General features: G+C 40.8%; 1 protein-coding gene across 3 annotated transcripts in view; it reads right to left on the bottom strand.

The window, feature by feature from the left end:
* MOSPD2 (motile sperm domain containing 2) overlaps positions 1-13693 on the bottom strand; it is a 62684-nt gene extending 48991 nt beyond the window's left edge. For 2 of the 3 annotated variants that reach the window (XR_013346037.1, XM_077816016.1), the window contains exons 1-2: positions 13628-13693; positions 13228-13291 (exon numbers count right to left, since the gene is read on the bottom strand). Coding sequence is in view for 2 of the 3 variants with exons in the window: in XM_077816016.1 (XP_077672142.1) it covers positions 13228-13291; positions 13628-13636 (73 nt within the window). In the remaining variant the exon portion in view is untranslated. The remainder of the gene's footprint in view (positions 1-13227; positions 13292-13627) is intronic. The other variant, XM_077816017.1, reaches the window with a different exon arrangement.
* Between the last annotated feature and the right edge of the window lie 189 nt (positions 13694-13882).

Here is a 13882-nt window from a genome sequence, read left to right as displayed (position 1 = left end):
ACCCACGTACATATATATATATATATATATATACACACACACACACACACACACCATAATAATACATATATATACACACATGCAAGCACACAGTGATACAGTGCTTAGAATAAGGGCATGTGACAAAAATAGAGAAAATATATTTCTGCAGGTTTTGAAAGATTTCTGAGCATCCCTCTTTACTGTGTACTGAAAAACTTTTTAATTTCTCTTTGCTGCTTATAGATTTTATATTGATTTCTTATGTGGTTTTGCTCTCTGAAACTACTGCTATATATGATTATACCTAAAAACAAGTTTTTCCTTTCTCAAATACTTTTGTTAAACCTCAATTATTGGAAGAGGGAAAAACTGCTCGCTATTTCCGCAGCAAGCAACTGAAACAGCCTACCATTAAGATCACTGAAGGTAAAAAAAAGAGAAAACATATATTGGAAAATAGTAGAACTTATTAGATGATCCAGGATGGTTTCTGTTACTACATAGACTCCACATATGGATTTGAAGACCAAACACATCATGTTTAATTTTTGCCAAATTGAGAGTTCAAAATTATGATATTTTACCATTGTGCTGGCTGATATCTTTATAAGTAGATATTGATGAGTATATATAAATGCATATAAAATATATCTATTACACACACACACACAAAAATCAGAAACACTACGTCAAAAACTTTATTAAGATTGCAAAATCAAGCACTCAAAAGTTAGGAAATGCCAGAATTAAGGCTGCCTGTGCAACCTTAATTTGGCTCCATTGTCTGTATCCATTATGATAGAGCCTTTAATTATACAATCATATTATTTTTATAATAGGAAGTGCTGTGCAACCTTAACAGTAGGCGGTTCCACCAGTAATGATGTAGTGTGGCATAAAGGTTCTATTTGCACATATTTCCATTTAACTCAGTGATTACTTTGTGTACATACCCTAAAATAGAATTTGGCCCTAAGCCTATTAGAAAGGTATCTAATCAATAAAAATTAGGAATACTAGAGTGAGGGGTGAAATGGAGGTAACAAGTACACAACAAAAGATGATTTGTTGAACCCTGAAGTTATCTGCAAAATTATGAAACAAATAAATTGATTAATATTTGCTGAATGTCTCACGTAGCCATTAATCTATGTCCACTCTGCTAATGCATAACTAATGTTGTGGAATGGACAAAAAATAGAAAAAAGAGAAGGGTTAACATGGTTTTTTAGCATGGTTATTTGTACAACTCACACATGCACTAAGTTCCTCTAAATTTTTGCTGAAGTGATAAGGAGAGATTCTCAGTCTTGTGACATTTACTTTTTATTTAAGATCAAGTACACTACTGTTAATGTGAAGGTACTCCTTTTAACTAAAATTTTCTACAGTTTAACCATTGAGAATTACCATAAATTACACACTTGTAAAATATTCTTGCTAGACAAGCTATGTACCCTAGTTATATTACGGCTTGGCAGAATTCAGTATTTGTTTTTGGTATTTTGATGGATCATATAAACTTTTTATTTATTTTAATTTTCAAATAGTTTTGAAAATATGCGGCTTTGTTTACTTTATTTTTATCTACTTGAATTTTCAGAGTTGCAGGAAATCAAGGCGGGGGAGGGGTCAGAAAATAATTCTTTAATGACATCCAGTCCCTGCAGGTGCAAGATGCACAGAAAGCGGAGATCTTGGCAGAGCAGAGCAGAGACACCTCACCCCCACCACCCCAGGACTAAAAGGAGGGCAAACCACAGCTGCAGAGGAGGCCACCCTGTTGCAAAATGACTCCCACATTCCCAACCATGAGTGAGTGAGCGAGCAGGACTGGGACACTGGGTACTACGGGGGTTCCCCACAGGCAGTGACACCCAATTCCTGCAGGCACAAAGTAAGATGGGAGAAGACTGCGATCCTGGTGGGACAACGCCAGGATCACCAGCCCCTGGCTGGGGGAAGACCACACTGCTGTCTTTGGCCCTGGGGCTGTGCAGGGAGCCCCCTGCAGCCCCACTATCAATACCTACTCACTCACTCACCAGCCGGAGATGGGGGACATCCCCAAGCGGGAGCCATTTAGCAACAGGATCACCTCCCCCACAGCCAGGGGCCCATCTTCCTCCTCAAGATCCTGGCCATGGGCTCCTCTTCTTCCTGCTCCTCACAGTCCTAGCCCAGGTCTCTGCTCTGCCTCACCAGGACCAGGACTTTCCCCACATCTTGGGCCTGCAGAGATTGGGATCCCTGAAGGCGCTAGGTGCATCGGAGGCTGTGCTGGCCAACAGCTAACGATGGGTATCTGTGTCAGATGAAATCAAGATTTACTGACCAACAATTTAAATTGAATCCTGACAAGGTCCAACTAGCCCAATATCCTGTCTTCCGACAGTGGCCACTGCATGTGGCCCAGAAGGACTGAACAGAAGAGGCAGTCATCAAGTGATGGCATACAGAGGTTAGGGACACTATTTCTCCCCATCCTGGCTAATAACCATTGATGGACCTATCCTCCATGAATTTATCTAGTTCTCTTTTGAACCCTGTTATGGTCTTGGCCTTCACAACATCCTCTGGCAAGGAGTTCCACAGGTTAAACTGTGTGTTGTGTGAAGAAATACTTCCTTTTATTTGTTTTAAACCTGCTGCCCATTCATTTCATTTGGTGACCCCCTAGTTCTTGTGTTATGAGAAGTAAGCAACAGTTCCTTATCTACTTTCTCTACAACAGTCATTATTTTATAGACCTCAATCATATCTCCCCTTAGCCATCTCTTTTCCAAGCTGAAAACTCCCAGTCTTATTAATATCTCCTCATATGGAAGCCGTTCCATACCCCTTATTTTTGTTACCCTTTTATGAACCTTTTCCAATTCCAATATATATATTTTTTGAGATGGGGTGACCATATCGGCACACAGTAATCAAGATGTGGGCGTACCATGGATTTATATAGAGGCAACATGATATTTTCTGTCCTATTATATATCCCTTTCTTAATTATTCCCAGCATTCTGTTCACTTTTTTGACTGCCACTGCATGCTGAGTGGATGTTTTCAGAGAACTATCCACAATGACTCCAAGATCTCTATCTTGAGTGGTAACAGCAAATTTAGACCACATCATTTTATATGTATAGTTGGGATTACGCTTTCCAATGTGCATTATTTTGCATTTATCAACATTAAATTTCACCTGCCATTTTGTTGCCCAGTCACCCAGTTCTGAGAGATCTTTTTGTAGCTCTTCACAGTCTGCCTGGGTCTTAACTATCTTTAGTAATTTTGTATCATTTGCAGGTTTTGTCACCTCACTGTTTACCCCTTTTTCCAGATCATTTATGAATATGTTGAATAGGACTGGTCCTAGAACAGACCCGGGGGGGAGGGGGGGGGAATGACACACCACTATTTACCTCTCTCCATTCTGAAAACTGACCATTTATACCTACCTGTTGTTTCCTATCTGTTAACCAGTTGCCAATCCATGACAGCACCTTCCCTCTTATCCCATGGCAGCTTACTTTGTGTAAGAGCCTTTGGTGAGGGACCTTGTCAAAGGTTTTCTGAAAATCTAAATACGCTATACCCATTGGATCCCCTTAGTCCACATGCTTGTTGACTCCCTCAAAGAATTCTGGTAGATTGGTGAGGCATGATTTCCCTTTACTAAACCCATGTTGATGCTTCCTCAACATCTATATGTCTGACAATATTCTTTATTATAGTTTCATCCAGTTTGCCAGGAGATTCTGCAGGAGAAAGTCTTTCTCCAGCAGAACCTCTAAACTCTTCATATTTCCAGTGCCAGCAACATCCTATAAAACCTTAATCAATAAATTAAATGTTCACTTAATTAATTAGTCATTACTATCAGAGATGATGACTTCGAAAAAGTGAAAAGGGAGACCGGTTACTTACCTGTAACTGCAGTTCAGAGATTTTTGCTGCAGTGACCTTTACAAAGATGATGGGTCTGAAGAAGATCAGATTAAATGAAGACTAAACACCACTCCACCAAACAAAAGTCTAAATCTATTATATACCATATTAATGCATGGATAGTATTCCAAATATCAGCCCTGAAAATATCCACTACAGGGACATTTCTGAGGCAAGTTGTGAAGATTGTTCTGGCTCTATACGAATGCACCCTAAGGCGCTCAGGAACTATGATGATCTCCAAAGCAAAATGTGTTTTCATGTAAAATATTAATTTACCAAGACAGTCCAAGCAGATAAGAATCCAAGCTTTGGTCTTCCCCAGAAGTTGCAGTCTAGAGGACTACTGTTTTTTCAGATTAAATATGCAGAGAGCACTTAGCTTTTAATTATGCACTTTAGAGACTCCCAACACATTAGGGAAAAAAGTGGCAAACTGAGTCTGATTTAGATTGAAGTTAAGACACTACATTAGTTAAAAACTCTGGTAAAGTTTCAAATTATGGGTGCCTGACGTTTAGCTCTTAAACACATATTTCATCCAGGAACTCTGATTGACTTTTAGTGGGAGATGCTAGTTCTCAGCATCATGAAAACTCTTTTTGGGAGTTAAGAGACAGTCTAATACATTGGGAAAGGTAGCAGATGCTAGGTCAATCGGCTTGCGGTCTGCCCAGAGAAAATCTCCAGATTTTGCCGGCCTAGCAGATGGAGTACAATTACCAGTAACTACTTCTAAGAAACATTAAAACTTCTCTCTTTCTCTGTTAAGGTTATGAAATTCAGAAAGCTAACTGTGGGGACTTTTTGTGTAGGTGTAAAATACTTCCCTTTTGTATGGAAGAGGCACTGAAAGCTCCAGCGTTAGACTGAGGATGTTTATAAATACTGACAGCCCCAAACTGGGGCTAACAGCTGCACCTTTGCTTCCTTCTTTCTGGTTTTCCGGATAAACCTTGAAAGCAATTATATCAAAAGGTAGGCATACAAGATCTGTACATGCCATCTTTGAAACAAGGTCATTGACAAGACAACAGAACTTATACATCCTTGAGGTACAGAGCCAGAACCAATTCCGAGGACTTAAGAAATGAGATCTGATGTTACAATTCTTAACTCCAACTTTCAAATGACTTTGTTCAATATTCACAGACCTAGAGTGGGCCAAAGTTCTCACTATCCCCTTCATTCTTTTGGAGATTTGACAAGAAGAGTAAAATACCTTTTCCCCCGATAAATCCTAAGAGGCACAGCAGCTACATGGAATGGATCTAGATGGAATTACTGCTTTCTGTAACCTCCAAATCCACTTTTTCAAAATAATTATAGTCCACGCCATTGGGAGAGACAAACAGTTCCCAAAAGGGATTAAGTCCAAAAGGTTTGAGCTGAGATTTTGAAACCTAGCCTGACAAGTGTGGCTTTGCTGAAGACTCAGGACACGATATTACAGTTGCAGGTTTTTATTTCTGGAACCTGATTTCCTGTTCCTGAAAGAATAGTCGTTGAATAATTTCCAAGAGCCCTTTCTGTAGTCGTCTGCAGGTTGAAAAGATTGACCTTGACTTTGATACAATGAGGGTTTCTGTTTTTTGTTAAATAACGGATACAGATCCAATGAATGAAGAATGGATTTTGAATCCTCCAGGGTTTCTTCTAGGTTTCACTGGCTTTCTTGCTTTAAGTTCTGCCTTGTATGGGAACAGATCTACGTTTGTTCACACACTTTGGGGGAATTAGAGCATATCTTTTCTAACTGCATTTGCTACAAAATGTGCTATTTTACCCAAAGCACCAGAAGCAACGTTTGGCCATATTCTGTGCCTCTGTACGATGGTTTTTTCTTCCTTTAGGTCTAACAGGTGAGCCAAGGTCATACAACTTGTAATAAAGAATATAAACCGTACTTATGAGATAGGGGGCTCTAAAGAGAACTTAGAAATCCTGGTTGACAACCAGATGAACGTGAGCTGCCAGTAGGAAGCTGTAGCAAAAAGAGCTAATGCAACCCTTAGATGTATAAACAAGTAAATATTGAGTAAGAAAAGGAGGCTGTATTACCTTTAACTACAGTACCAATGAATCTGCTACTGGAATATTGTGTCTAGTTCCAGTGTCCATACTTTAAGAAGGATGTTGAAAAATTGTAGAGAGTTTAGAGAAGAAGCAGCACAAAAATGGTTTAAGGCCTGGAAAACAGACCATACAGTGAGAGACTTGAGAAGCTCAATCTATTTAGGTTATCAAAGGAAAGGTTAAGTGGTGATTTGATCACAGGCTGTAAGTATCTGCAATGGGAGAAGACAACAGAAGATAGAAGGTTTTTTTAATCTAGCAGATAAAGTCATAGAACTGACTAGAATAGTATATCTTTCTTAGGCCTTGTCTACACTACAAAGTTTTGCTGGCAAAAGTTATGCCGCTTTAATCAAAACCGCTGTTGCATAGCCACACTAGCTCCTTGTGTCAGCAGAGTGCATCCACACTAACAGTTCTTGCATTGACACAGAGCAGTGCATGGCAGTAGCTATGCCACTGTGCAACTGGCTGCAGGGTGCTTCGGGTGCCTGCCTGGCTGTGGTTCTGTGAAACCCTCAGAGTTCTCCCACAGCCTCCTCAGCTGCAGGGAGTAGCATCCTGAGCAGCTCTGTGAGCTCTCCCTGTTGAGGAACATCAAAGCAGCACAGCAGTCCCTCCCCATCCCCCCACTCCCAGTCAGTGTTCCTAGTGCAGGGCAGAACAGGAGCATTTCTGTTTAATGATTTGCTCTTTGTTCCCAAATGGAGCAGCACACTCAGCTATTGGATACTTCCTGTAGCTTTGAAAGGGGAGGGGCAGATGCCTGTAGGGCAGCAGAGATCAAAACAGTGAGCAGAGTGGTCAGGCAGGCATTGTGGGATACTGGTGGAAGCCAGTTATGTCGAAAAAAAATGAACAGCAGCTATGCCGCTCATTGAGACGGTTTTGTTTTGTCAGCAAAACAGCAGTTTTGCCGCCAAAAACAGCTTTGTAGCGTATACACCTCCCCTATTTTGTCAGCAAAATGCAGCTTTTGATGACAAAACTTCGCAGTGTAGACAAGGTCTTATTCTTTCATTATTTGCACTGATACAAATGTAAATATATCATTTCTCAGCTGTCAGAGTCTGGAGTCAGAGCCAGAGCCTGGAAAAACATGTTTTTCAGAACCTAAACAGACATGAACAGGCAAGCAACACATTTGCCTTTAAGAAGTGTTGTGCTGTTTTTTTAAAAAACTAGTCACAGCACAAGCCTCTGTGAGCCCTTCCCATATATGTAAATCATGGTTCTCTCAGCACACAGAATTCAAAACATGGAGGGTCTGATCCTACTCATATTAAAGACAACTACAGATTTGTCCCTTGCCTTAAATGAGGACAGGAACAAAACTTACATTTGAAATGAGTTCTGTGTACCAAGAGAACTACATATGGGAAAAATCTAAGAAACTGTTTACAAAATTGTATTTGAAAAAGCACTGATGCCTAAGGAAAAACATGAATTGATAATTCAAATATTATTACATATATTTAATATGTTTTCTTCAATTCCCTTCCCTTATTTATTACTAGAGACTTTGCATGGGGAATGATTAAGCTACTATTAAAACAATTAGTAGTATTCTTTCAGGATCACACTACTTACATTGAGGAAAGGAACACTGCAACAGTAGCAACACAAGGCCATAAGCCCAGTTGTGGAAAATTCCTAAGCAGTGAAAAGTATTAGCAAAGAAAAAGAAGGAAAAAGTAAGACTGATTGACAGAAGATGTTGCTATTACCAGTCACTACCGGCAAATAATCTTGTTTTCATTGTTTCTGTCTCACCACCCCAACCACTTATGTTAACAGCTCTTTCCAAAAAAGATCCCTCCCCCCCACATGGACCAGCCTGCCCTGCCAAAATCTTGCATATCAGTACTGCTCAGCTAGCAGCCACTAATCCTTCAAGCTGAGCAAAATGAACTTTTAAAAGCATATTTCCAATATTCAGATACAGAGCATTTTGATACTAGAAAATATATTTTTGTTCATAGGCACAGGCTGTTTCCTTTAACTCAAACAATGAAGACAGAAAATACATTTTTAAAAATATATCAATGAAAAACTCAGAAACTCAGAAACTAAGAAAAACTCAGATCATAGTGAACATGAAAACATATGTTTTCCAGATCAGATACCTCAGGTTTGCCTAATCTTCCTTCCAAATTGCTTCAAGGGACATGGACAAAGAGGCACTCTCATGCAAGTACCCTCATGTAAGTTTTTGGGAAATTAGACTGTGAAATTATCCTATATTTATATGATGCCTTAAGTTTTGTATTGTTTCTCAAACTATATCTGGTTATTGAACAGCTGGTTACTTTAACCACATAGATGAACCAGCCTTATAAAAACTTCTCAAATGGTGAATTTGATTCCTAAGTCCTACACTGCAAATTATCAACACAGCAGTATACTCTCTCTGATTATTCTTTAGATTTAAGATGGTTCAAAAACTATGCAATGAAGGGCTAGTCTACACTAGAAGTATTACAAGGGCGTGGCTTCACCGACGCAGCTGTGCATGGTAGCACATCTGGTGACAACGCTCTATGCCAATGGGCGAGCGCTCTCCCATCAGCATAATGAATCCACCTCCACAAGAAGCAGTAGCTGTGTCGGTGGGAGCTATACCACCAACATAGCACTGCCCACATCGGCATTTAGGTCGATGTCACTTGTGTCACTCAGGGGGGTGGCCTTTTTCAAACCCGAGAGCCATGTAAGTTATACCAAAGTAAGTGGTAGTATAGACCTGGCCTTAGTCTTTGTAGTTAGATGTACCAGTTAAAACAGGTTACATTTCATATTCAAATTTCTTTAAAGGTAAGCAGACAAGGATTTTTAATTTACTCTTTTTTTATGGAATGTGAAAAAAGCTTGAATGGCAGCCAATAGGCTTAAGAGTTTTCACTAAACGAATATTTCAAAGGCTCTCCAACTTTTCATATCAACAAAAAAATAACACTGCAACAATATAACATCACATGACAACATTAGTAAATGTGATCGTGACACTGACACCTCAGTTTTAGTATGCTTTCTCTGCTGAGGCAACCCAGAGATCATGGATTCTGCATTATGGTATGGTACCTTTCTGTTATGGGGCAAAAAACTCTCCCCAGTATAATCACAGACACTGACTTCCTTGCGTAATTAAATAAAGAGGCAAAACAGTGGAAGCGGCAGTTCTCTCATACTCAAATATAATACTCCAAGCAAGTTTAGTGGACTCTCTGAACACAGCAGCAGCCCACATCTCTCAAGCTATCTCCTTCAGTGCTGGGGCCCAAATTTAAGACAGGTTAACAGAACTGGATATCAAGCAGTGTTTTCTTCCTTTACAACAGAGCAGTCCATTTTTGTTTCAGATGTTCAAAGGTGTATCTGACTCAGAGTTCCTCACATTTTCTCAGATAAGGGGAAGAGGAAAATTAAGTATAACATGTACTATGTTCTTAACAGCTTGTCTGGTTCTGCTGATTGTTCCCCACTGAAGCCAAAATCCTCATTTTTTCGCACTGCAATTGATTACTGTATGAAGGATCATGATGCCACAAACAAAAAACTACAACCTCAAGGCAAGTTAACTGAAGAAATCATAATCCTACTTTCATGAAAAAAATAGAACTAAAGAAAAAAAATCTCTGGAACATGATCAGAAAAAGCATTTATGGAAAAGATATTTCTATAGCAATTCCAAGAAGTTTTAACAACTGTTTGTATTCCAGTAGCAATGGTATAAGCTTCTTCTTTAAGGGTTTTAGTCAGCCCAACACAGCTTTTGTGGCTAATAGCCAATGGAAATTCCACAGACTTATCTAGCTATGATCAGGGAGGCTGCTCACTATTCCAAGAAGATACTACTTCTCAACAGAGATTGTATAAGAACCAAGCAGCATTAGATAACCACCCAAGACCATCATTACATGGCTATGGTCTCATGATAAAAATCACACTGATAAAGAGTAATCCTCCTTCCCTGATACTAATATGGGGGAAGGAATTGTTTCCGGTCTGAAAAGGACCATATTCAAGAGGCTTTATAATCCAAAAATGAACCCCAATGTCTCACAGTTCTGTTATGGAATTGTCAAGGTCATCTTTACTTATGTAGAGATTTCATATGGTACGGTAAGTTCTCTGCTCCACGGTATATATTTTAATAATTCTATCAGCACTCAAGCAGTAATATAATTTCTCTTTGACCAGAGAAAGGCAAAGACATTTCTGAATACGAGATGAGTGGGACAAAAACTTTTCCTATTAAAGTGACAATGAAGTTTATTTATTTTTAAACAGCTCCACAGCTAAAAAGAGAGAGGACTGAAACCTAGAAAGGAAGAGAGGTGTTATGATGAAATTCGGTTTTGGTTTGACTGAGCTAGAAACCTTTGTAAATATGAGCTTATGTTCTAATAAATGTGTTAGTCTCTGAGGTGCCACAAGTACTCCTGTTCTTTTTGCGGATACAGACTAACATGGCTGTTACTCTGAAACCTGTAAATATTGCATGCTGTGCTCATACAGTACATTCTACGTCATGTGTTTGGTTTGGTTTTTTAAACAAATTCACAAAACTTGTAGCTAAGGAAGGTTGACTATGCACAGGTGCCTAGTTAAAACAGTTGTGCGGAGAAAAATATACTGAAGGTACATATACAGAGGTTTTACCAAATAAAATATAATCTATTAGTGAGAGCTGTTGGCTGAAAAGATAACATTAGAAATTCAGAAGTTCTGCTCTTTAATCAGGAATATTTTCATGACAAAGTTCAATTTTTCATTACAAGAACTGTAGCTGCTTGGGCTGTTAAAAAAGTGGCAATTTATTTCCTTTTTATAGGGGGAAAAGTATATCCACCCTCCAGTCCCCCTGAACTCAAAACTCACTGAGCTCAGTGACAGCACCCTCTCTCCCACCTTCCCAAACTAGTAAAGAAAAATTCACCTTCAGGTAAAGCCTAAAATATTGCAGCCCCAAAAGATGAAAGTTACAATCTTTCATAATTACTGAAAATAGGGAGTTTGAATGCTGGCCATTATACAAACTTAACCATAGCTGTCCCTGTCTGTTCTACTGTAACAAAAAAAAAAAATCAACATTAATGTGCCCCAAATTTAAATTTGAGTCCAATTATGCAGCATTCAAGGTTTTTGTTTTGTTTTTTTAAAACAGAACTGCACAGAAATCACAATAAGCGCTCACTATCAAGTCACAAGAATTCTTATTATAGCCCAAACCCCACAAACACTTATTCACGTTTAACTTCAATAGGACTACTCATGGGTGTAAAGTTAAAGCACGTGTGCATTTGCAGGTTTGAGGCCTATATTAAGAGTCCAGGGTGTACAACTAACACAATTAATTCCACATATACACGGAAGAGATACTGGAATCACTTGTAGGTAGTTCTCTGAAAACTTCAGCTCAATGTGCAACAGCAGTCAAAAAGGCCAACAGAATGTTAGCAACTATTAGTGAAGGGATAGTAAAGAACACTGAAAATAGCATAATGCCACTATATAAATCCATGGTGTACCGACACCTTGAATACTTCTGGCTGCCCTATCTCAGGAAGTATAGAACGTAACCGGAACAGGTTCCAAGAAGGGCAACAAAGATGAAGGGTATGGAACAGATTCCATAAAAGGCAAGACTAAAAAGATTAGCGCTGTTCACCTTAGAGAAAACACAACTAAAAAGGATATAAAATGTCTACAAAATCAGGAATGGTGTAGAAAAAGTGAACAGAGAAATATTATTTACTCTTTCCCACAAAACAAAAACCAGCTGCCACCCAGTGAAATTAACAGGCACCAGGTTTAATACAAACAAGAGGAAGTACTTTTTTGCAAAATTAACTTCTAGAACTCAGTGCTATGGAATGTTGTGATGGTCAAAAGTATAACTAGATTAAAAAAAAAAAAAACTAAATAAGTTCATGGAGGATAGATTCACCAATGGCTACTAGCTATGATGGCTGGGAATGCAACCCCAAGCTCGGAACAACCTAAACCTCTACCAGAAGCCAGGGGGGAGTGGGAAGGGGAAAACAGGTGGATCATTTCAGCTGCCCTATTCTGTATACACCCCCTGTAGCTCTGGTTCTAGCCATTGTTGGAGACAGGATACTGGACTAAACAGACCACTGGTCTGACACAGTATCATAGTTCTTATGCTGTTGGGTTCTTATATTCATGATTTACATTAAAATTCCTAAGAAGAAAGGGGAGAGATATTATCTACACTGAATGCCCCAAATCATGTTTGAGATCATGTTAAAGCAGTGGTTCTCAACTCACAGGCTGCTTGTGGCCCAATCAGCACACAGCTGAGATCCATGTGGCATCCTCAGGGACATACAGGTAGCATATATATTGTGTGAATGTGCCGGCCCACGTAACACAGAGAGCTGCATACGAAGCCCACAATGGTAAATCGGTTGAGAAGCACTGTGTTAGAGTACGTTTACACTGGCTGTGTTAGAAAACAACTAAAAAGTTTTCTAATACCACAATGCTAAATACTAAATGAAGTTGTTTGACGTTGTGTTAATTAAGGTGCTGTCACCCTATGTATTTCCCCAGCGCAGACATGGGGAAATCAACACAGACAAAGAGACCTCTTTTAGGTCATCTATTGTCTCTGGTCTTATACTAACAGTGCAAGCTCTTTGGGGCAGGGACTTTCCTTTTATACAGTGCATAGGACAATGGGGTCTTGGTTCATGACTAGGGCTTTTAGGTCCTAGTGCAATATAAATAATAATAATAATAATAATAATAGGAATCAAAGTGAATCAGCACTATGTCCATTTTATCCTTGGCCTCCTCTCTAACACTGCCAACTAGAAGCGAACTAATTACAGTGATGATTTATGATGCAGTCACCTGAGTAGTAGAAAATGGAACAAACAGGAGCAACTCATTTCACAGAAACTACCAAGTGTGTACGGCATGGATATGTGTTAGACCCCATGATCTAGAAATGAAGGGCTCTGCATGTCAACTCACCTGAAAAAGGGCAAGACATCAATTCACTTGGGTGCATGGGGAAAAGAGAATGGCAAAATGACACAAGAATTACAAAATAACTAAGGGTTGAGCAAACCGTGTGATGTGCAATCTGTGCGAAGAAAGACTTGTCCTAACATTCCCCCAGCATTGCAGCTAGGGATGGACAGCACAGGAAACCCTAAAACGGATGGACATCCCCACCACCGTGGTACCAACCTTGCAGATATTCAGTCTCAAAGCGCCGTCTGGTTTCGCTAATTAAGGCAGCCTTGTCCTGCTGCTGAGACACAAGAGGATAAACCCTGTATGAGACCCCCCCTCCCCCGCACCCCTTTCCCAGGTATCCCCCTCTCCGCCAGTGCCCCCCGCCCCACTCCTTTGTGTCCTCCAACCCACATGTCCTCCAATGGTCCCCCTCCCCCGCCACTGTCCCCGACCCCCCAGTCGTCCCCCTCCCCAGTCCTTCGTGTCCCACCCCGCAAGTTTGGACCCCCTCGTTCCCCCCTCCCCGGGCTCCGCAGCAGGGGGGAGGGGCAGAGACGCGGCTCTCGGGGGGGTGGGTGGGTGGGGACGGGGGAGAAATTACCGACCGCCTCGCTCTCGCGCAACTACTCACGCCGGCCATGGTCCCGCTGAGGCTCTGCGGACCCTGCACCAGCAGGTGACAAGGCAGCAGAGCAGGGCGGGGCGGGGGCGGAGGAGAAGCGCGTGACGAGGGGGAGGGGGAGGGGGAAGGGGGGCCAGGGAGCGCCGACTGACGCCGCGCGCTTCCCGGAACTGCCCCCAACAAGTCAATCAGCCCGCCGCCGTCCGCCCCAATGACGCCCGCCCGGGAGCGAGCCCCGCCCCGCGCCTCCCAAAGCCCCGCCCC

Source organism: Eretmochelys imbricata, chromosome 1, assembly GCF_965152235.1.
Source record: "Eretmochelys imbricata isolate rEreImb1 chromosome 1, rEreImb1.hap1, whole genome shotgun sequence".
In the NCBI taxonomy this organism is placed as follows: domain Eukaryota; kingdom Metazoa; phylum Chordata; order Testudines; family Cheloniidae; genus Eretmochelys; species Eretmochelys imbricata.
Note: the sequence above shows the minus strand (reverse complement) of the source record. Positions and strands in the feature narration are given on the sequence as shown.